This window comes from Gymnoscopelus braueri (genome assembly GCF_963280865.1).
Source record: "Gymnoscopelus braueri genome assembly, chromosome: 22".
Classification (NCBI taxonomy): Eukaryota; Metazoa; Chordata; class Actinopteri; order Myctophiformes; family Myctophidae; genus Gymnoscopelus; species Gymnoscopelus braueri.
This window is the reverse complement of record NC_137624.1, coordinates 44385791-44410189: the sequence shown is the minus strand read 5'-3', so window position 1 is coordinate 44410189 and position 24399 is coordinate 44385791. Positions and strand designations below refer to the sequence as shown.

The window sequence follows — 24399 nt, the reverse complement described above, 5'->3', positions numbered from 1 at the left end:
GCAATGGAGGAATGAGGGGAGGAGGGGTTGAAGGTTGAGAAGTAGAGTTAGGTAAGCAGGGAGCAATGGAGGAGAAGGAGGGGGGCGAATGGTAGTTGGGCTGAGGGCAGGAAGGAGTGAGGGGACGAAGGGAAGGGGAGGATGAAGTGATGTGCCATATTAACGAGGGGATGTGAAGTTAGAGGGATGGAAGGCGAGTGGGATGAGGGGATGGAGGGTCGGGAAGATGTGATGAGGGGTGAGGTGAAGAAGGAGCAGGAGAAAAGGAGCGAGGGGATCTAGGGTGATTTAGTGAGGATGGGGTGGAGGGGAAATGGGAGACAAAAGGTGATGTGACGAAGGGTGATGTGATGAAGATGAGGTGACGGGGCAAGGGGGCGAGGGGTGGTGCGATCCAGGAGTGTTGGTCCAGGAGCAGGTGGTTCCGGGGGGAATGAACCCTGAGTATTTGGCTTTGGGGCCCGTAGAGCTGAGTGGCGCTGGTTTACGCCTGAAGACCCCCATCAGGAACCTGAAGGAAAGGATGAGGAATGGTTAGTGGAGCGCACAAAGAACAGACAGGTGACGGTGGTCATGGCTCATGTATAAACACAACCGTTGATTAGCTTGGTGGGAGGGGATAAGGGAGGAGTTGTTATCAAAGGGATCACAAGCAGGTGAGCTTGGGAGGAGTTGATATGATATCAGCCAGATTGTAGGCGATTACATGGGGGAGGAGATTGTTATCTGATGTGGTCTTCCCTCCTGAACTTACGTTGTACCAACTGCATTTAATTCATCCCCATGTTTGTGCCGAATCTGAGGGGAATGAGATCAGTGGAGCTCCCTCTACGGGTACATGGGCACTGGTAAGAATACAATACAGTCTGTATAGCATTACCAATCAGTCATAAATACATCACAAAAGCATATCAAAACATGGCCTGCAGACATACTTAAATGCGGTTTATTGTTTATTTTTCCTCTCTAAAGTAGAGAGGTGTGTCTAACCTGTCCATTGAACAAGGACATTTTCCCCTTGAATGCAGTAACACACAATACATTGTACACAGAAAGGGAATACAATTAGACCCTTGTATAATAATCAGCCTATATCTATGTTATGTTCAGTCATCAAAGGTTATAGAAATATGAATATAATATAACCAAATTGACAGTTATTTGTCATCACACATTCTCCTGTTGGGTTTTCAGTAGGGTTTCAGCAAATCCCATTCCAGTGATATCCTACCGGTCTGTTCTATCCAACTTATATTTTACTACATGCATTGCACGCAGTGTTGATTTCGTCGACTAAAACTATGACGAAAAATGTCTGTCGACAACCTTTTTTCACTGACGAAAACTAAAAGAAAAGTAAATAAAAACTAAGCTATGATGACTAAAACTATGACAAAATATATTGACAATTTTGTCAGCAAATAAAAACTAGACTAAAATGTTATGGAGGGACTTTGTGGAGAAGAGATCCAGTAGAACTAAGACGAGTCATCATGGGTGCGCGCAGGTGTCACAGACCGAAAATAGCAGATCTACAAGCTCACAACGTTGTGAGCTTGTAGATCTGCTATTTTCGGCATGCAGCTAAGTGAAAATCTGCCATTTCAATGCAAAATGGTAACGCAATTTTTTTATTTTATTCAAAATCTTATGATATTCAGTCAACTAAAACTAGACTAAAAGTAAAACATTTCTGATGACTAAAATACGACTAAAACTTGTATTCAAAAGAGACTGACTAAAACTGAAAAAAGAATTGCTGTCAAAATCAACACTGATTGCTGCATGCCCTTATCATGTTTAATTTATTTTACTTCTTTTCTTTTTTTCAATAAATACCTCAATCAATAGTCAGTAGAGATACTTCTAAGGCTGGGCCGTGGCTGGTCATTTTTGACCGGGCTTTTCTCCAAAGTATCCATGATCCAGTTGAGAGCCTTCGCCATCTAGTGGGTCCAAACAGTAAAAACAGCACAGGCATGAATTTCAACCTTTACATTGTAAAAAAACCTTTTGAAAGGGTTATTATGGCAAATATCTGGAGTGAATTGTGCCGAGTTGTCATCAAAGGCAAAACATCAATGTATGCCATAGGAACAGACCTCAGGAGAGGGAAGTGCTCTGAATAGACAAAGTTACTTTAAAGTTACCTCTGTCTTGGTTTGAGCCAGCTGTTTCTGCATACTGTCCACTCTGCCAAAACACGCACGCACACGCGCGCGCACACACACACACACACACACACACACACACACACACACACACACACACACACACACACACACACACACACACACACACACACACACACACACACACGGTTCAGTACGATCAGTGTTGGAAAAAGTACTCACATTTCTTGACTTAAGTGAAAGTATCAATACCACAATGTAGAAATACTCTGTTACAAGTAAAAGTCCGGTAATAGAAATTTACTTGAGTAATAGTACAAAAGCATTGGCATCAAAATATACTTAAAGTACCAGAAGTAAATACTCATTGTGCAGAATGTCCCATTTCACAAGTTCAAAATATATTTAAAAAAATTGAAAATAGCAGATCTACAAGCTCACAGTGCGTCGCACAGCGACACATTGTGAGCTTGTAGATCGTCTATTTTCAAATGGCCGAAATATATATAGGACTGAAGTGGTTAATGTATGTTTTGTGATAATAAGCTACATCTACAAAGTAACTAAAGTTGTCATATAATTGTAGTGGAGTAAACGTACAATATTTGCCTCTGAGATGTGATGGAATAGAAGTAAAAGTATTGAAAATGGGAAATACTCCAGTAAAGTAAAAATTCCTCAAAAGTGTACTTAAGTACGTTACTTAAGTAAATGTACTTAGTTACTTTTCACCACTGGTACAATGTACTACGCAACCAATTCCCTGGTGCAGGTTCATGGAGGTGAATTTCAGTGATTGACATGAAGTCTCAAAACCACTCACTTGACAGCCATCCGCTTAATCTTCTCAGAGTCGCTGCCTCTCTGAATCTTGCTCTGGGCTGTCAGGAAGTTCTCCTTCTGAATGGTCTCCCATGTCGTGAGATCGGCAGCCTCTTTATCAGTCAACGTGTCCTCTATTTATTGGGGAAAATGCAACAAATATATACATTGGTTACCATTGTAACCAGTGTAATGTTTGGTTGGTGCTAAAAGCACATAGTTCCGAAGGCCATTTTGCACACAAAATATGTTTTCAAGAATAATACTGTTCATTGTGACTTGTGCATTCATGCACAAAATTAAACGGTCAGTTATAAATGATTCTCGTGTTATTGTCTCCGCCAGGCCGAAGGCATGGCCGAGACTATGTTTTTCACCCTGTCCGTCCGTCCGTGTGTCTGTCCGAATGCGAGCAGCTAATCTCGATACATAGATTTTGTCCAAACATCACGCAAATCGGTACACAGTATCTCTATAGTCATGTGATCAAGACGGATCTGTCAGATCTTTCATATTCCATCCTGATTGGCTAAGATTGCCATATAAAGTTTGCAAGAGTGCATCGTTCTGAACAAAATGCCTCAAATCATAAACGCTGCATCCTATTGCAGTGAAACTTTGCACAGACATTTCTGTGCATTCCTTGTCCTGTTATAGTGCCACCAGGAGGCTGATAAAAATAAATAAATATATATATATATATATTACTATGGTCCAAACATCACGCAAATTGGTACACAATTTATGTTAATAAATAATAATTTAACGTACATAATTATAATAATAATAAATGTTAATATAAGCAGCATCAGTCAAGTGATCAAGATGGATCTGTCCGATTTTTCATATTCCATCCTGATTACCGAATTCCGAACATTGCTGGCCCACATTAACCTACCTGACCTGGTGGAGACCTGTGCTCCGAGGAGCACTTTTTTTCAAGACTCAACCCAGTGGTCAAATACACAGCAAACTTTCCCTAAAGATAAGTCTTTATTCTTTATTTGATTTGACACAAATAAATCAATTACTGACCAAAGGTGTTCTTGACGGGCTCCTCATCGCAGATATTCCTCCTGATAATACGATAAAGGTGGGAGAGAATGATGAACGGAGGCGCCATAGAAGGGCGCGAGTGGTACTCCAAGAGGAGGGTGTAGCGCTGGAACTTCCAGTAGATGTCACTCTTCTCCTGCACCTTAGAGAAGGTGTAGCTGCATGGAGGATGTATTATATATATATATATATATATATTATCACACCACAGAAAAACTAAGATGAAATAACATCATGGGAAGGGGATTAAGGCCAGATCAGAGATGATGAGATGAGATGACAGCAGAGCCAGGGAAACCAATAAGAGAGATAGAGAGTAGGCCTATACCCCAGAGCCTACCATGATGGAGCCACAGACAGATGGTTCTCTACCTGAACATGGCGATGACAAGGTTGATGAGCAGGATGTTGGTGACCAGAAGGTAAATACACAGCAGAACGACCACCAGCCAGTCGTTGTACAGGCTCCTGCATGGCTCAGCTCCGCCTTTTATCTTTGTCACGTTGTCAGTGCAGGCCATGTCCAAATGTTCCCCCACTTTGATTAAAAAATTAGAATTAATTAATTTGTAAATAATAAGAATATAATATCACATTATGCTGATGTGAAACTAAAATAGATATAATAATTGCACACACGCACGCACACGCACACACACACACACACACACACACACACACACACACACACACACACACACACACACACACACACACACACCATCTACATCCTCAGGGAATATTCCGAAGATGTTCAGGTAGGGTCTGTGGAACACTTGGCGTAAGATGTGATCCGGGCTGGGATCGTAGGAGTAGAGCAAGGCCTGATTGGCCACTCCATATGCCATTAGCCACACCCCCAGGATGAAGAGGAAGACGAAGAGATCTTTCATCTGAACAGTGAGAAACAAACATTTCAACAAACAAATGTTTCAATGAGAAACAAAAGACATTTTAGGTTCATCATATAATATCAGTGTCCAAAGCTGTACCCTCACAGCATGACAACATAGCATTCATTTAACCAGTCATGTCATTTTAGATTTCTTTGGCTATTCAAAAATAGCAGATCTACAAGCTCATAGCGCGGCACCGAGTGCCGCGCTATGAGCTTGTAGATCTGCTAAAATCGTGAAAATGTGTGCAAATCTTTGAATATGTATGTAATATATGCATTTTTAACTCAAATCTTTGCTTCTAGGGGTCCCTGGAACACAATATTTTGTGATGGGGGGTCTGCGGACGAATACATATCATTTTGAGGGTCTTTGACATGAAATAAGAACCACTGATATTATAGCATACTTTTTTTTTTTTTACTGTTTTTGTCATTTGTAGAATCCCCCAGAAGCAAAGATTTGAGTTACAAATGTTCGCTTTAAAAAATATATACATATTCAAAGATTTGCACACATTTTCGGCACTCGGTGCTGCGCTATGAGCTTGTAGATCTGCTATTTTTGAATAGCCCAAATAAGTCTAAAAATGACGAAGGTGCGTTCCCGGTTTTAAAGGGTTGCAATGTCTTACCATCTTTCCAACAATGATGATTTTTGGTCCCAGCTGTCTGTGAATGGCAAAGATGTGAATGAGACGCATCATGAACACCATGTAGTCGATGCACAGGACACACCGTCCAGACTCATAGGACCACTCAAACATCCTAGTATACCATGGGAAGAAGAACAGAACACATTTGACATTTCATCTCATTACTCTTACCGTTTGAAGAATGTTGTCACGGGGTCATCATGGTCACTCTACTTTACTGGAGTATTTCCAATTTTCAATACTTCTACTTCTACTCCACTACATCACAGAGGCAAATATTGTACTTTTACTCCACTACAATTATTTGAAAACTTTAGTTAATAGTTATTTTGCAGATATAAATATATTTCATTATAAAACATACATTAACCACTTTAGCCCTGCTATTTGAAAATAGCCGATCTACAAGCTCACAACGTGTCGAATCGCGACGCGTTGTGAGCTTGTAGATCTGCTATTTTCAAACATTTTAGTACTTTTACTTTTGGTACTTTAAGTACATTTTGATACCAATACTTTTGCAAGTACATTTTGAATTCCGGACTTTTATTGTAACAGAGCACTTCTACATTATTGATACTTTTACTTAAGTAAAACATTTGAGTAATTTTTTATTTTGTTTTTACATAACATTATAATGTTCTTATTTTGATCATAAGACCCAGTTACTGAATGTTCAGTCTCCAGGCTTTCTTCGGAATATGTATGACACTGATTTACTATGACACCATGAGTCCACCAGTACAGCGGTTCTCAAACTATTTATTTTCAAAGACCCCCATAAGTCTCAGAGTTACAGACCTATAATGGTCCATTTGGATCACCCTCAAGGAACCCCAAAGGTCCCTCAACCCACTTTGAGGACCACAGCACTAGTAGTATAATACATTTAGGGCTATTTCCTCTGTTTCTGGTAATATTTCTATGTCCATGGCAAAAATAGAATTTTGACAAAACACCACAACCCGGCATGGCCATAAACCCTGCTCATGACTCTCTATTCACTTCCAGTATTGTAGTGATTAAGATGTTTGTGTACCAACCTGCAGAACAGACCGATAATGAACAGAGTGATGGCGATGAGGTCACACTTGTTCCAGCCGTTCTGCATGTACATCCTGATCCTCTGGCGGTAGGGCCTGTCGCCCATGAAGAACGCCTGAAAGTTCATATAAGCAGCATCAATCAAGCTGGTTCATTAATCACCTAATTACAGTACACACACACACACACACACACACACACACACACACACACACACACACACACACACACACACACACACACACACACACACACACACACACACAATTTAACATCTTTATTTGCGTTCACATTAAACAAGAAAGTCTTGAACACAAACAATAGTAGATGCACAGGCTTGGGAAAGTTGGAACATAATTTAGCCAATGCACACGCGCGCACACACACGCACACACACGCACACACACGCACGCACGCACGCACGCACGCACTCACGCACAATCACTCACTCATTCAAAATAAATATTTTACAAATAACCGCGGGAGGTTTAGTTCCTTGTATTCTCTTTAGCTCTTTGTTAATGACTCACGATTCAAACCTTATTTCACTGTTGCCACTTTGTGTAGGTGTTTATTGGATGAGCTGAAAGTGCAGACACATGCAGACAGTGTAATGTCAGAGCAAGATGAACTCCCTTCACTGACCTCTTCGATCTCCTCACATGTAATGGTGAACGCCCAGAAGTACAACACGTATTCGGTGATGGCCGGGCCCACGGGGGGAGGCGGCTTAAAGTCCACAATCAGCACGTAGGCAAACAGGAGGAGGAAGAGGAAGTTCATCAGCACTTTGCCCAAAAAGGAAGTGACAGGCGCTCTCCAGAACTGACGCCATATCGATAGGGATACGCCTGTATAGAGAGAGAGATTTGGGCCCCCAGCTATATGTAATCACTGCAATAAAACACTGTTATGCCATCTGCAGTATGTTAGCTGAACCAGTGGTTCTCAACCAGTGGTTGTGGACCACCAGTGGTCCTTCCAGGTGGTCCCCAGCTAAATGATTTGGTAACCCAAATGGACCCTTATAGATCTTTAACTCTTGAGAGCGTTAAATGAAACGGGTCGATTTGGTTTCATTTTACGCTCTCAAGAGTTTAATTATTGTTAAACATCTGCATTACTTAATTTACAAGAAGAGAATGTAGAAGAATTGTTATTTTTGACGTTTGCCTGTCATCTCTCCCATGGTACCAACATCAATACAGCATGGATGGAATTGTGGACAAAACCTTATCCAATGAAAACAAAATATTCTAAGTGTTGGGTCTGAGTCTAAATCTCTCAACGGTGGGTCCGCGGCTCAAATGACCAATAAATAATGGACCTTGATATAAAATGGGTTGAAAACCACTGATCTAAACTGTTCTCACTCAACTCTGGTAAAAACATTGAACCGATCAGGTCTAAAAACACACGAGCAGGTGACTGTAAAACAGGCCTTACCTTTAGTAGCAGCAGATTGTGTGAGACTGTCTGTTTCCTTTGTTTCAGCATCACTAGTAAGATACAATGTCATATATTTTGTATGAATCGATAGGTCTATGATATTCTGAGGCAGACAGTGGTGTAAAGTAACTAAGTACATTTACTCAAGTAATTTTTTAGGTATTGTTACTTTATGGAGTATTTCCAATTTTCAGTGCTTTTAACTTCTACTCCACTACATCTCAGAGGCAAATATTGTTTGTATTGTATTTTACTACAATTATTTGACAGCTTTAGTTACTAGTTACTTTGTAGATTTTTATTATTATTACAAAACACACATTACACACTTCAGCCCTGTATACATTTCGGCCATTTGAAAATAGCCGATCTACAAGCTCACACGACGCAATTGTGAGCTTTTAGATCGGCTATTTTCAAATGATTTGTATACATTTGAAAAAATCTGCACAATGAGTACTTTCTACTTTTGGTACTTTAAGTACATTTTCATACCAATACTTTTGTACTTTTACTCAGGTAAATTTTGAATTCCTGACTTTTACTTGTAACAGAGTATTTCGACATTGCAGTATTGGTACTTTTACTTAAAGGACGACTTCACCCATTTTCAACCTATCTTCATATAATAGGTCCTCACTAATACTCATGATAAAATGTAAAAAAAAAATCTACTCGGTCTGTGTCTCATAGGAGGGCTGTGGACAGTTCAGAAACCCGTCTACCAGTGACATCATCATTAGGCAGGATTTTGTTTTCCACAAGATTTCACATTTTTCATTTAGATTTTAATTAAAGCGAGAACAATGGCTTTTATTATTGCATTGCAACTTTCCAGGAATAGAAAGCCTGCAGTTTCTATTAGCTTGGATTCCCCATCGATGATGTCACTGGTAGATGGGTTTCTGAACTGTCCACAGCCCTCCTCTGAGACACAGACCGAGTAGGAAAAAATGGTTTCATATTATCATGAGCATTAGTGAGGACCAAATATGAAGATAGGTTGAAAATGGGTGAAGTTGTCCTTTAAGTAAAACATTTGAGTACTTTTTCCACCACTCTTGTTGGTCTTTTTTGGCTTTTTCCAGCTTGTCCTTTGGTTTCCTGCAAGGTGGAGTTGTATGACAAAATGAAAGATCAACACATATATGCATCACAAATGCAGAATTTTTGGCATGTGGTCTTTATGTAGCGTAAGTCTTTGCTCATTATGTGGTGGCGCAATTGGCTAAATTAGAATTAGTTGCATTTCACATATAATTTTGGTAATAAATAACTATAACATACAGATTGACATGGACAAGGGCGCTGACCTGAACTCGATGAGGTTGGTGTAGAGGAGGATCGGGCAGAAAAAGGCCAGAAGGAGTTTCCACATTTCTGTTCTCCTCTTCATGCCGCCCCACCAAATCCGAGACAGCAGAGCCTGAGATGAAGAACGGTCTGTATTTAGACATTAGTGTATATACTGTGTGTGTATATATATATATATATATATATATATATATATATATATATTTTCTTTTTATATATATTTTTATTATTATTTTTTTTTTTTCAAAAGAAATAATGTATTGGTCATTATTTCTGGATAATGACCGATGAACTCTATAACGGACCGCTGTGTAATCAGAGACTCAGAACACCTGCTCATGTCAACCTGCGCTGCTTGGTTTTATGCTTTATCCAACATGACAGCCATGTAAACAAACACACCATGTCATTTACAACCAAACGTTGCTCTCAAGAATGTTTTTGAAAACATTTAAAGTGAGAAATAGACGATGCAATAACCGAAAAGTGATTACTTTTCGGTTATTCCATAAGACAAGTGATACTTATGGAATACTTTCATTGCCGTAAGCAAGAAAATACTTTGTATTGTTGTTACTTTTGGGTCAATTTATTTATTTATTTATTAAGTAGCCGTGTAATAAGCGGGATAATGTATGAGGAGGTGGTCATTATTGAAATTTAAAGCCCTTCAGGGTGATTATGCCCCCTGTCGGGCTTTAAATTTCAATAATGACCACCTCCTCATACATTATCCCTTGCTTAATTTACATACAAGTATATGCCAAAACCCATTTGAGGTTCTCATAACCTATAGGATTAACTAAGTTAGATTATGGGCAGAACATGTGTTGCAATGCAGAGCAAAAGATAAAATCAAATAAATCATGTCTGTACCGACAATACAGAAATCTGTTAGGGGGGCAATTAAAATGTAGGACTTTTAGACAATTCCCTATGTGTACTTTGGTCCCTGTCACGTTCCCCTGTGGAACGGGACGAGAAAAGCGGGGAGGCCAAAACAGACCTGGAGGAGATCAGTCGAGCAGTCGAAATCGAGGCAAAGACTAATGGAACTGGACTAATGTAGGCCCAGCCGCCCAGGTAAAGAAAACCCCAGATGACAGTGAAGGATTTTTAAGACCTAAAACTAAAAACTACTCTGCTATTTTCACAATATTTATCTGTGGAACAGAGTCAAACTAAAAGTAATGCTTCAGCTCCTACAATTTCAAGTGCTTGTCGGGGTTGGGGGTCCCCAGTTACCAGGAAATAAACCTGGCCATTTCAGGAGCCTGACCCCCAGCGAGCGCCAGTGTGTGGACACCATTGTGGCCATGGGCTATTCGTATGAGGGTGTCCTTCGGGCCATGCAGAGACAAGGGCAGAATGTGGAGCAGGTGGGACGGCCTCTCATTCCACGGCACCGAAATCTGGAGTCCTAACAATCTTGTTGCCAATATTAAGCTATAATATATGTGTGTTTAAATTATCCTTTCTGCGTATAGGGCACAACAAAAAATGTTGTACTGACTGTTGAGGAGGATGACAGACAGCTCAGCCAGCCAGACGGGCGGACATATGGACCAACCTGTACTCCATCATGGCTGAAGAAGAGGTGTGCTTTGGCGGCCATGCCCATCCGGAGGCAGGTTGTTTTACCCCATATTGAAGACTTTCTTTTGAGCAGCGTGAAGGAGCGTTTCTCGCTCTTATCGTTCTGGTAACATGAACCGAACACATCTTATGGGAGGAAGACAACACATAGGATAATCATTATTACAGAGACAGCTTAAAGGGATAGTTCAATAATAATAATAATAATAATAATAATTTGTATTTGTATTGCACTTTACATTTGAAACAAACCTCAAAGTGCTACAGTACATAATAAACAAGATAAAGAAAACCATTTGCAAGATGATCAAAAAGTCTAAAACAGGTTAAAAAAATGGTTAAAAACAGGTTTAAAAAGGAGAGGCAGGGTTATTAAACCGGCTTAAAAAGCTAACCAAATGCTTTGTTAAAATGGTAGGTTTTTAGTGCCCTCTTAAAAGTGTTGAGCTCTGAGATGGTCTGGGAGTGAGTTCCACAGCCGGGGGGCAGCTGCATAGAATGCTCGGTCTCTCATGGTGCGGAGGTTGGTGTGCCGTTCCTTAAGTTTGTTTGTGTTCTGTTCAACGCAACCTAAATAGACTGTTTCCAAACTGGATGCACGAGGCATTCCTCACCAAGGTCCTAAAGAACCAACATCTTAAGGATGCTGATGCGTGGGTGCGTGCGTGCATGCGTGCGTGCGTGCGTGCGTGCGTGCGTGCGTGCGTGCGTGCGTGCGTGGGTGCATGTGTGTTTCCCACATGTACATATAGCAGAAAAAGAACCAACATCTTAAGGATGCTGATATAGTAGGATTTATTCAGGTCTCACCATGTGCCATTTTCTCAAACCTCCATGCCAGCTCTTTCATAGAATGTTTGGTCTTTGTCTTTATTGCCTCCTTCGACAGCGCTCTAAGCATCTTACAGGCACTCAGAGCACTGAGCACTGGCTCTCCGGCCTATAGAGGGACAGAGGGCTGGTTACAGACTTTACACGTCATTCAACATTAGGCTACATTTATACTTTGCCATGAAGTCATTCACCAGGAGAGAAAAAGTAAACGGTTATGTCTTGGGTACGGAGCCCTGGAGTGGCCATTGAAAGAATATATATATATATATATATATATATATATATATCTGTACCCACGTATAGGCCTATATATAGTATATAAATAATTAAGGGAACACTTTGATCCCTTCATTCTTTTGAGCAGTTTTTGTTAGCAGTAGGCTATGTACACAGTTCATGAAAACTCAAAATAATTAAGGGATGAAAGTGTTCCCTACATTTCTTTGAGCAGTATATATAGGGCTGAAGTGGTTAATGTATGTTTTGTAATAATAATAAAAATCTACAAAGTAACTAAAGTTTTCAAATAATTGTAGTGGAGTAAAAGTACAATATGTGCCTCTGAGCTGTAGTGGAGTAGAAGTAAAAGTACAGAAAAAAATACCTCAAAACTGTACTTAAGTACAGTCCTTGAGTAAATGTACTTAGTTACTTTACACCACTGCATTCATGAGCTCATAATGTCCAGGGGTGGGGGCTCGTGGGATACACAAATCTTTCAGCCTTCTCTGAGCATCAGGTGTCTTACCATCTCCCAGAAGAAGACGGCCATGTCACTGCGGTTCTGCAGGACGGCCCAGATGAAGAGCGAAGCCCAGGGGAAGCCACAGCGATCATTCCTGTATCCCTGTAGGTTTAAGAAAGGAGAGAACATGAGCAAAGAAGAGGAAATGAGCGATGGGCATTAACAGCCAAATCCAGGATCGTTTTGAATATATAATTTAGGGTAGATGGAAAATGTGCATTTTGTAACTGTCTTACCCAAAAGACCATACAGCCCCAGAATACTGTAAAGACCGTTTAAAAACTAGGAAAGTGTGCTCCCCGCCAGGCCGGGTTGGCTACCTAGGGCCCGCAAAGTTTGCCGAGCCAATCGGAATGGAATCTGACTGATACATCTTGATCACATGCTTAAAATACATGCCTTGATCACAGGCCTACAATAATAATAATTTTAACACAATAGTGTTAGTGCTCTTATATCAAGAGCTGAGTTAATCACCTAGTCCTATAGAATAAAAACATGCCTTCACAGATCAAAGTTACTTTTGTATCGCTGATCAGGCCTTGAAGAAAACAACAGTGATAAGCAGCATGTCATTCACGTGTTAGACTGTTTTTTTTAATGAATAAAATGTAATTTTGTCCAATCTGTATGGTAGAGTATGTTAATACAATATAACTTATACAATCTGTATGGTAGAGTACAATATAACTTATACAATATGTATGGTAGAGTATGTTAATACAATATAACTTATACAATCTGTATGGTAGAGTATGTTAATACAATATAACTTATACAATCTGTATGGTAGAGTATGTTAATACAATATAACTTATACAATCTGTATAGACCCCTTAACAGACAACGTCACACTGATAAAAACCAGTATGCGCGCGCAGGCCCGGCACAGAGGGTGCGTTGAAATTGCGCACTGGAGCGCACTCGCTTATTAGTTTGTATTGGCTCAGTGCGCTCAGTGCTGTATTTCCAAATGCACCCTATGTTGGGAATTGATTACATGAAACAATCACCTGTGCATTCAGTCTCAATGTTGGTAAACAAATAATTGGTCTATGCCATGGTAGAGTATGTTAACCCATTAATACCTGGAACTGTCATTTTTTTATTTGAGCTAAAAAGCATAATTGTACACTTTGGCTATTCAAAAATAGCAGATATACAAGCTCATAGCGCGGCACCGAGTGCCGCGCTATGAACTTGTAGATCTGCTATTTTTGAAAAATCGTGAAAATGTGTTCACGATTGTTCAAAATTTTTAACTCTATTCTTTGCTTCTGGGGGTCCCTGGAACAAAATATTTTGATGGGGGTCCGCGGCCAAATACATATCATTTTGGGGGTCCTTGACATGAAAAAGATTGAGCACCACTGATATAGAAACATAGGTTTTTCAGAATACTGTTGAGATTTAGGAGACATGTAGAATCGGCTTCAGGTCTCAATGGGTTAATACAATATAACGTATACAATTGGGGTGGTTGTATTTTATCTCCCTGCTCTTCTAATGAGACAAATTGTGCTATAGACTCAGAAACATTGGCAGCGTGGTAAAGGCTGCCCAAAAGAGGGAATGAAATATGGTATCTGAAGAGTACCTCTTTTTCTAGTAGCACTTTGGGGGGGTAGAACGGCTCGCACTCATTGCCCATTAATTTCTTCAAGACGTGTGACACCTGGAGATACACAGGAAATATCAAAGAGATACACATAAGAGTGAGAGTAAGTATAACAAACACTGAAAAGACACATTAAAATAAAGACCAATACCAGTAATGAAATAAATCCGCATAGAAATATTACGTTTTTTTGTGTTGTTAAATGTATTGTTTAATTGTATATTGTGATGACTGAAAATAAACCTTTTAATTTAAATTCTCTGCATGAGAAGCCCACCTCAGACAGGCTGATCTCCCGTTGCTCCACTGGGTGGCAGTGCAGCATGTTGTTGTAGACCTGCATGGCTTTAGTGTTGGCCACTCTGCTGTAGAGGCCCTCCAGCTTTCCATAGGTCAGGTAGTCCAGGATGTTGAAGCCGTGCTGAGCGAAGAGACGCACAAACTGGGGCTTGTCGTTGACCAGCGCGTACGTCATGGATTCCTCCAGGTCTTGGTCCTTTTGGAAGGAGTAGAGGTGAAGAGGGACAGGTTATTGATAATTCTATTTAGCAAAGAGAATAATTGGTTGCAGTTGGGTTAAGACTTTTGGTTGCTTATTTCTCTCGCTAGATCTGGCAACAGTGCTTGTGACGTGCTGTTTCTCACCGTCCAGGCGATGTCGCCACAGAAGAACTCGCTCTTGGCAAAGTCCACTCTGTTTAAGATGACTGCTAGCTTCAACTGCTCTGTGGGGAGGCTGGCCTCACGATGCTTACCCTCTGAAACAGGCACACACACACACACACACACACACACACACACACACACACACACACACACACACACACACACACACACACACACACACACACACACACACACACACACACACACACACACACACACACACTTTATTTAGTTTAAAACATTTTTCTTTTTTTGTATAAACTCATGTAGTTCATGTAGAAAGTACTTTTTCCACCACTGCATGCTCGCGGTCTGTCTGTCTGTCTGCCAAAGACAGACAGACAGACAGACAGACAGACAGACAGACAGACAGACAGACAGACAGACAGACAGACAGAGATATTTAATGATCCTTGAGGAAAACTGAGGAAATCCAGGTGTCTTTGCAACACAGGCCAGATCCAGGTAAGAGAGACGTACCTCCCACCAGGGCCTTGAGCAGGACCCTATCAAAGTCAGCCGGCCCTTCCTGCTTCCAATGGTAGACCGTGATCAGGTTCCTGTTCTCCAGGATGCTGCGAATCTGAAGGGTCAAAGGTCACAGGATGGGGGGTGGGGGGGTGATATTTTTTGGTATTTTTTAAAGTTTTGGTTAAAAACGTTAAATTACTATATACTAACTGGGGATTCTACACATTTTTGGACATTTTTTGGGGTAATGTGTTAGTGGGTTAAACATCAAAGTGCTGATTATTGAACAGACAACAGACCAATTAGACTGAATTAGCTCTTTGGCTTATACAGGTTTGTTGAAAGCTACTGTCCTTCCTTACCCGTTCATTAAATTCCTCCGCTGCAGAAGGGCAATTTTTCTTGATCCATTCTCTCACTCTGTTCGTCCGATGAAGACCCGCCTCCATGTCTCCCTCATTGCATTCCAAGATGTCACTCAAGAGGTCGGCCACGCCCCTTGAACCTGCCAGCACTAGCCAGGGTGTGGAGTTCTTCAGAGACTGATCCACCCGCTGAGAGAGAGAGAGAGAGAGAGAGAGAGAGAGAGAGAGAGAGAGAGAGAGAGAGAGAGAGAGAGAGAGAGAGAGAGAGAGAGAGAGAGAGAGAGAGAGAGAGAGAGAGAGAGAGAACAGCAGACAGACAGACATATTGAATTCGATGGGCCTCATTCACGAAATGTTCAAAGGTGGAATTTGATACTAAAGTGAGTGCTCGTCTGATTCAGTCATGTTCTCAGCTGAATGTGTTTATTGGTGTGGTCTGGTGAGACATGATGCAACACAGCAGATGAAGAACGTGTTATAATCACTGCTGGTTGTGTGTCTTGTGGCAAGTACTAAAAGTAAAAGTACTCATTATGCACAATATCCTCACATGTTTCCAAATGTGTAAAAATCCTTTGAAAATTGCAGATCTTCAAGCTCACAATGCGTCGCAAAGCGACACGGTGTGAGCTTGTAGATCGGCTATTTTCAAATAGCCATGGTTGAAGTGGTTAATGTATGTTTTACAAAGTAACTAGTAACTAAAGTTCTCAAATAATTGTAGTGGAGTAAAAGTACAATATTCTCCTCACCCTGAGATGTAGTGTAGTAGAAGTAAAAGTATTGACAATTGGAAATACTCCATTAAAGTAAAAATACATCAAAATGGTACTTAAGTAAGTACTTGAGTACATGTACTTAGTTACTTTCCACCACTGTACCTCTAGCATGGTTGCGTCTCCTGATATGAGCATGCACAGGACAGGGATGTTAATACTGCTGCTGCTATCTGTAAGGGAAAAAAATATATATTTTTAAATCACCATTATAGTTCATTTATACAGTAGCTACATCTCTCGTATGTACCAGTATATTATATTATTATATATTTTTTTTTAACTTGATTTTTATTTGCAGATTTTCATTCACAGTTAACAGTCACAGTCCAGGGGTTCATATGTCATATCATCAAGCATCATATTCCAATCCATTCATCAATGTCCATCATTGCTAGTGGTGTCTTCTTGTTGGGTTCTATATTCAGTCCATTTCTCCCATTTTTCAAAGAATAGTCTCTTGCAATCTCAAGTTATGAGTTAGTTTCTCCATTAGTCCATTAGGTCACTTTTAGTAACCTTTTTACCGGTCATGGCAAAGCAATAGCCATGATTATTTCAATTCCAGTAAAAAAATTAATAATAATAAAATAATGAAACATTTATGTCCACCATGTCTTACCCCAGAGACCTTTTTCAGAGTGTTGTTTGGAGATGCACTCCTCTAGCTTGGCCCTGAAGCTGGTCGCTGCTCCTCTGCGACCCACGCTCCCATCGTCCACCAGCAGGAAGGCCTGGTGGTTGGTATCCAGGCAACAGGAGCCCGCTGTGTTCTGGACAGAGTACTCAGCAGGGAAGCTGCCCTGTGAGATGAAGAAGAGAACAGGAGTCGTATAACGGTAGTGTCTGTTAACTCGGTTAAGGTGGGTTAAGGTGGAGGTGGGGGTGTCACATGTCAAGGCTAAATTGACTCATTTTGGAGCCCAGATATATTGTGGCTATGTTACTTTTCTGTGGTGTGGACACTTTGTGTACTTTTGATGGTGGAGGCGAGTGTGTAATAAAGCCACAAGAAGGATTATCCAGTACTTTGTTTTACTTGTCGGAACAGCAGTTTTACAGGACAGCAGCACGATAACAGCAGTACAGGTATGTGTTACAGAACTCACAGTTATTCTTATAATCTTGTCAGTCTTTGGGTTGTAAGTCCTTGGTTCTCTTGTAGAGGCGGAGGATAAACACTCAACGTCCATACACTTTTAAACCCGGAACACAACTGACTCAAACAGGTGGGCTGAACCAATATACTGTACAACAGAACCTCTGGTGCCTGAGAGCCAATACGGACACATTATACTCAGCAGCACACATACAATAGGCTGACATCAACACAGATACTGGGGATAGGCTGGCAGTTGTTCCCGCGTTACAATATGTACATAATGTACATATCGTCACCTTCTGAAACTAATGGCCAAAGTATTTTTTTCAGAAAAAAAACGTAAGACTGATCCAAAACAAAACTATTAATATAAAAAGAACACTACGTCAGTTATGTAACATAAGAGATTTAAATAGGAATAAACCTGACTTAGGCCAAATGATTTACTGATTTATTCCAGACTTAGGCAATTTTTTGGTCACAAAGTCACAAAACCATGTGAGTTAGGCCAAAATAATTGCCTATTTTGGCCCAAGTCACATTAGGGAGATAGGCCATTATACTAAAAGGAGAGGGAACAGTATGATCCTTTTCAATTAGGAGATAGGAATTTTCCTCAAAACATGACTTAGGCCATTAGTTTAAGAAGGTGACGATATGTTAACGCAACCATTCAGAGACCCAGTGCCAGATGTCTAAAAGCCTATTCAATTTTGTGCGTGTATATATACCTCAGGTTCGACCAGCTGTTGGCGGTTGTGCACGAGGCCCCAGGGTACGATGCCCAACGCAATGACCTTGTTGGGCGAGACGGAAGAGGCTGCGATGGCGTGGTCCTTCACCGCCTCTCCCACACATCTCCCGATGCCTTCACGCAAACCTTCTGTGACAATCCAGGCTCCTGGGTATACATGTGTGTTGTGTGTGTGTGCATGACATGTTGTGTGTGTACGCAATTATGAAAAAGTCAGTATGTGAGCAGTTTGTGTGTTTTGGTTGTAGAAAGTACAGAGCCGAAAAAATAATCTAGGACAGTGGTTCTCTTAGTGGGGTCCAGGGACCCTCTGGGTTACTTGAGGCGGTTCCAAATGGACCCTTACAGGTCTGTAACTCTGAGAGTGTACACATGGAACGGGTCCAGACACTCTCAGAGTTATGAGGGTCCTTGAAAATAAAAGGTTCGAGAACCACTGACCTAGGAATAAATATAAAAAATATATAAAACAGTGGTGCAACATCAACTGAAGCATTCAAAATACAAGATAATTGATTACTGTAAATGACATATCATTGTGTGATAAATGATGTGCTATGGGAATGGCATAGACTGGCATTACTCACCAATCAATATCCAATACCAGTATTTTGGGCAGTAATTGGCAGCTTTTCCGATACTATCGGTATGGGAACAACTGTAATTGCCGCTAACACACACCTACCTGTGCTTTGTGAGGATTTGACCAGTCCCTTCCTGAGGACCTCGCGAACCCAGGGCTTGACCTTTGCGGTTCCTTTTCCACCCACAACAGACACCACCAAGTTGGGTGTTTTCAGGCTCCAACACTCTGTCAACAGCCTGTATGTCATATCGGGGGAGGTGTCACCTGACAGACGTAGGAACTAAGTAGACAAAGAGACAAATAAGATGGTGACATGATCAACGTAAATACAGACAGTATAAATCATTTCTTGTGAAGAAGGTCAGGATTTGGTTTCTAGATTGATTGCTTGATGGATTGATTTGCTTAGTGAAAGCAAAACATCTAATTGCACACACCGGTCAAAAGGATGACACACAAATGTCCCGAAAGCTGATTGCCATTATGGTCCTATTGATGATGTGACATGAGGTGGAGTAAAGACAAATAAATAAATACATACAGTACATACATAACAAAAAGAAAAGCATTTGTGTAAAATAAACATAAAATCATAAAAAGAAAATAATAATAATAAAATAAATTTAAAAAAGGGGGCTCGGTGGCACAGTCGGTAGTAATTTTAGAAGGTTCTGGGTTTGATTCCCACTGTGGGGCGCTGGGGGCGTGTCCTCTCCTCCGTGTCACGTGTGTGCATGAGTGGATGTATGCATGCGTTGCATCGCGCCGCATTATACTTACGTAAGTACAGTACTTGAGTAAATGTACTTAGTTACTTTACACCACTGTGTGTACTGGTGTAATGTGTTCTCTCTGGTCTAACGAAAAGCAGCTTTTGTTTTACACATACGATGTGATGTTACAGTACATAATGTGGATGTGGAAGTCATTTCAAGCTTGCCTCACCCTCAGGGGCCGTTGTTAAAGCATTACCAACAACCTTATAAGAGCTCAACCATACAAGATAGAAGTACCATGAATGACAGAGAACATTTATCACAATGACAGTGAGTCAGGCACCCACGTGGCTGGGTTCCTTGCTGCATCCGGCAAACTGCAGCTTTCCAAAGGCATCGGTTGGACGTTCAGAGGAGTGCCGGGCACTGTCCCAGTGACTGACATCCCCATCCAGGTTAGGGTCATCCATCTTATTATGGTCATCCCCACACTGGCATCGCCTGCCATTACTGAGTGACACAACATGACATCAACTAGACAGCCTAAACATGATTTGTCAAAATCTAAATACATATTCTAAAACTGTTGTATCAGCTCCAAATCTCCAACTTCCTTATTAGTCAGGGGATATTAGCAGAAAGATTTCCAATCTTGGAATAAATTCCTTACCAAAACAAATCTTCACCAATGTGTTTGTAAAGGTGTCTAGTAACACATCTCACAAAGACTGAAATTCAGTTTCCCTAGGAGAATTTTTGACAGCTGCTGAAAGTTGGGGTACCCACCATTTCCCTGCATTTCCATGCAGGGCAAAACAAATCTAATTTTAATTCTGTTTTAAGTAGCATGTGAGGGGTCAAACTAGGGTGTTTTTATGATTCTGAATCCATTGCAAGCATTTGTTTTGCACCAAAACCACTCCTTGGGCTAAAAACAGCCCAATCTCAATGGGCTTTTTACACAATAAGTATACCTGGACAAGGATGGCTATGGCCGTTTTTAGCCCAAGGAGTGGTTTTGGTGCAAAACAAATGCTTGCAATGGATTCAGAATCATAAAAACACCCTAGTTTGACCCCTCACATGCTACTTAAAACAGAATTAAAATTAGATTTGTTTTGCCCTGCATGGAAATGCAGGGAAATGGTGGGTACCCCAACTTTCAGCAGCTGTCAAAAATTCTCCTAGGGAAACTGAATTTCAGTCTTTGTGAGATGTGTTACTAGACACCTTTACAAACACATTGGTGAAGATTTGTTTTGGTAAGGAATTTATTCCAAGATTGGAAATCTTTCTGCTAATATCCCCTGACTATATCTTAATGTTTTCTTTTCTTTAATTTTTTTTTTGCCATTTTCAGTGAGTCTTTTGCGTTTGTAACTTTCCTCTTCTACCCCGAATTTTAACCTGGTTTCCTGCTTAAGTGCTGACATTTTTACCATTGAGCTAATAGAGCCCAGCCTGCTTGCTCAGGGGATAAATTGAATCTTGACCATAAGGTCAAAATCTGTGTCAGATCCTGTGTCTAGGTGAAACTTGACCTTTGATACGATCTAAATGTCTCAATAGAAGAGCAGGGAGACTAAATACAACCATCCTAATTATATAAGTTATATTGTATTAACATACTCTACCATACAGATTGTATAAGTTATATTGTATTAACATACTCTACCATACAGATTGTATAAGTTATATTGTATTAACATACTCTACCATACAGATTGGACAACATTACATTTTATTAATTAAAAATGTTTTACATAGTGAGGCTTTAATATTTTGCAGTAAGGGAGGTATTGTTTACCTGGAAGGATCTTCCACAAAGGTGGTGCACTCTCTTTTCTTGAAGTTTTTGCGGATCCAATTCTGAAAACATTTTACGTTATTGTTTATTACAGCACACTGCATCTTATTCATGGGGTAAATCAGAGATTACAATTTGGAAAAAACTAATTCCAGTGTTTATGGGACATAAGCGAGTTCACAGGGAAAAATAAATACATAAAAAGGTTCACAGAGAAAAAATGTATTTTTACGATATACAGTAAACCTTTGCCGTTGCACTCTTACAGAGGGCCCTCAACATGCGATTCAAATTTGGATACTCAAAGTAGTTTAAACCAATAATATGTGCAAGAGCTATTACTGTGGTTGCCTTTGAGGCAACTCACTAATAAGAATCAGTGGTGTAAAGTAACTAAGTACATGTACTCAAGTGCTGTACTAAAGTACAATGTTGAGGTATTTTTTACTTCACAGGAGTATTTCCAATTTTCAGTAATTTTACTTCTACTCCACTACATCTCAGAGACAAGTATTGCACTTGGACTTTTACTTGTAACAGAGTATTTCTACATTGCTGCATTGATACTTTTACTTAAGTAAAAAAAAAAGGTACTTTGTCCATCACTGGTGGAGGTGGTTCAGGGCTCTCCCGGTCCCATCCGTGTCCAAATGTGGGTGTCGTTGCCAATGGCACCAGGTGTTGGAGCTCCACCGTATCGACCGACGTGGACTTGTGGTACTCCGTCCTGCTGTAGCCGGCATCGGGACGCACGTGGATGGCGACCTCTTCACCTGCTCTGGTTCTGGTTTGGCTGGAAATGGTGCCGGTTTCCATCATCCAGTCTAAACATATTAGCATTGTCAACATTAGCATATTAAATAGGATTTATTTCAACAACTTGCAAAATGTCTTACATCATATTATCCTGCCTCATCACTTCACATATCATTTAATCTACCCATAGCATATCATTGCTGTTGGGTAGAAACCCATTTAATATTCTTTTATTTTCTTTATGTTTTTTTCTATTACCTTTTTCTTTACATGTTTCACCTGTATTGACATGGACAAAATTGGGGTGCCAGGCTTAAAGTCATTAAGCCTAGATGTGGGTTTTATAAATATTAACATAAGTATACGTACATATATAAGTACTGTATACGTAAGTATTAACCAGAGCTAGAGACTAAATAATGACATTGGACGCATTGGAACACAGGTTTTTTCCATTTCCTGAAAAGTAACGATTTGGACATACCGGTCGTTACAAGGTTTCCACCTGACAGCAACAACATTTATCTCATAAATACACAAGGGCTTAAATCAAATTCTATTAACAAAACTTTTCATGAATACATTTTTCAAAGAAAGTTTTCAACACATCACATCGCCAAACCATATCTTCCTTTATTTTACATAACATCACAGTTTGGTGGAATTATCTTTGGAAAAGTTAATGCATTCTTTTGAAAAAAAATACTTTTCACAAATAAAGCAGAGTTTTGCCCACCTGAGTCTTTTCAGATACTTCACCAACCTGTCATTCCTCTTGCTTGTTGCTCATCTTTGTGTTTTTGTGAGCAGTGGATTGTTGAACTAACTTTAATGTTCTTCTTGGTGATGCTTTTCTTTCAAGATGTTGATACGGTATGCAGTATACGGTATGCTTCGAAACGATACGCCAACTGAGTAGGAAACAGTTGGCATATGTCGGAACGCACCACATGGGCGTGGTGGTTCAGACAAAAATGCAAGAGGAGGTGAAAACTTGACAAACCAGACTGCAGTGCTTTTCAAATTGTACAGTAATCAAGTAGATGTACATAGTTACTTTACACCACTGATGGAATCACAGATATGTTCCCAGGCATCTTCAACAGTTTATTTTTTCGATACATGTTCACAGCTACCGTGCCAAAACAAAAAAGCTAGTTTAGTTGGTAGAACTTGTCTCCTCCCTCCTGTCCTCAAGTAACACTGTCCTCTGACGACATATACTGTAATAAGCACCCACTCACCTATGCTAGAGTGAACTTACCAACTACATAAATGTACAGGCTAGCCAAGTCATAAACAAGTAATGCCTTATTAAAAATGTGTCATAGAAAAAGTTGTGTGCCAAAAATAGCTAATCCATAGGTTCACAACGCTTCGCGTTATGACACATTGTGAGCTTGTGAATTGGTTGATCTTTTATAATTATGCACTAAAGTGTGCACATTGTTGCTTTGTCTCTGAGAGCTCAGTTCTATTTTGGACCAGACCATCTGAAATGACTTGGTGCAACGCATAACCTCTTTTTATTGGCTGTAGTATGGACTGTGGAGGCTGTGTACCACTGTCCCCATTTTGATGCGGATATAAAATAAATATTCTCGAGGCATTTTAGCCTATATGCTTTTTGCGGACCTACCGGATTTATGGTCGGCCCATCGGGCATATAACAGATGCCCAGTCTACCCCTGGAGTGTGTCTGTGCGCGCTCGTGTGCGTGCGTGTGTGTTCGATGTCCTTATTATAAACTTGTCATTTTAAGTTCCCTAAACCCACAACTCCTCCCATATTCCAGCAGGTGTCGCTGCAGGCTGTGAACGCTGTGCTCTCTAGAGGCCGCTGATCTGTTAGTGAGAGCTAATAAGACACACCTGCTTGTCTAATTATCAGTGGTAGTTCAGCTGTGTTCTCTGTGTTCATGATTTGAGGCATTTTGTTCAAAATGGTGTACTCCTGCAAACTTTGGAAGCCAATTTTAGCCAATCAGGATGGAATATGAAAATTCTGAAAGACCTGCTTCGTTTAATGACTATAGAGATACTGTGTACCGATTTGAGGAATTTTTGGACACAATGTGTAGGAGTGTTGTCAAAAAAATGAGTTTTGCACAAATCGGCCTCCTGGTGGCGCTATAACAGGCCCATTGTTGCATTGTTCCGACGGTTACTAACCCTATACCTAACCCTAATCGCACGCGGAAGCCACGTAGTCGGAGTAATGGGATGTCGGACTTATGGGC

The 24399-nt window shown here is 40.4% G+C and overlaps 1 protein-coding gene across 2 annotated transcripts; it reads right to left on the bottom strand.

The window, feature by feature from the left end:
• Window positions 1-23055, bottom strand: LOC308078066 (transient receptor potential cation channel subfamily M member 5-like). Of its 2 annotated transcripts, none has more exons than XM_080419126.1 (29): window positions 22924-23055; window positions 21999-22228; window positions 21405-21466; window positions 19945-20107; window positions 18981-19161; window positions 18273-18442; window positions 17062-17242; window positions 16545-16612; window positions 15661-15852; window positions 15308-15410; window positions 14807-14919; window positions 14439-14657; window positions 14141-14218; window positions 12547-12645; window positions 11775-11904; window positions 10939-11090; window positions 9368-9480; window positions 9102-9158; window positions 8052-8104; window positions 7251-7456; window positions 6605-6720; window positions 5541-5673; window positions 4732-4903; window positions 4383-4548; window positions 3990-4168; window positions 2956-3088; window positions 2151-2193; window positions 1840-1946; window positions 1-511 (listed from the first exon to the last, which is right to left on the bottom strand). In XM_080419126.1, the coding sequence occupies exons 1-28, from the start codon at window positions 22928-22930 to the stop codon at window positions 1845-1847; spliced, it is 3621 nt and encodes a 1206-aa protein (XP_080275252.1). In that variant the 5' UTR covers window positions 22931-23055; the 3' UTR covers window positions 1-511; window positions 1840-1844. The 2 variants fall into 2 exon arrangements, with proteins under 2 accessions (XP_080275252.1, XP_080275253.1); XM_080419127.1 differs by having other exon boundaries at window positions 22897-22991.
• Between the last annotated feature and the right edge of the window lie 1344 nt (window positions 23056-24399).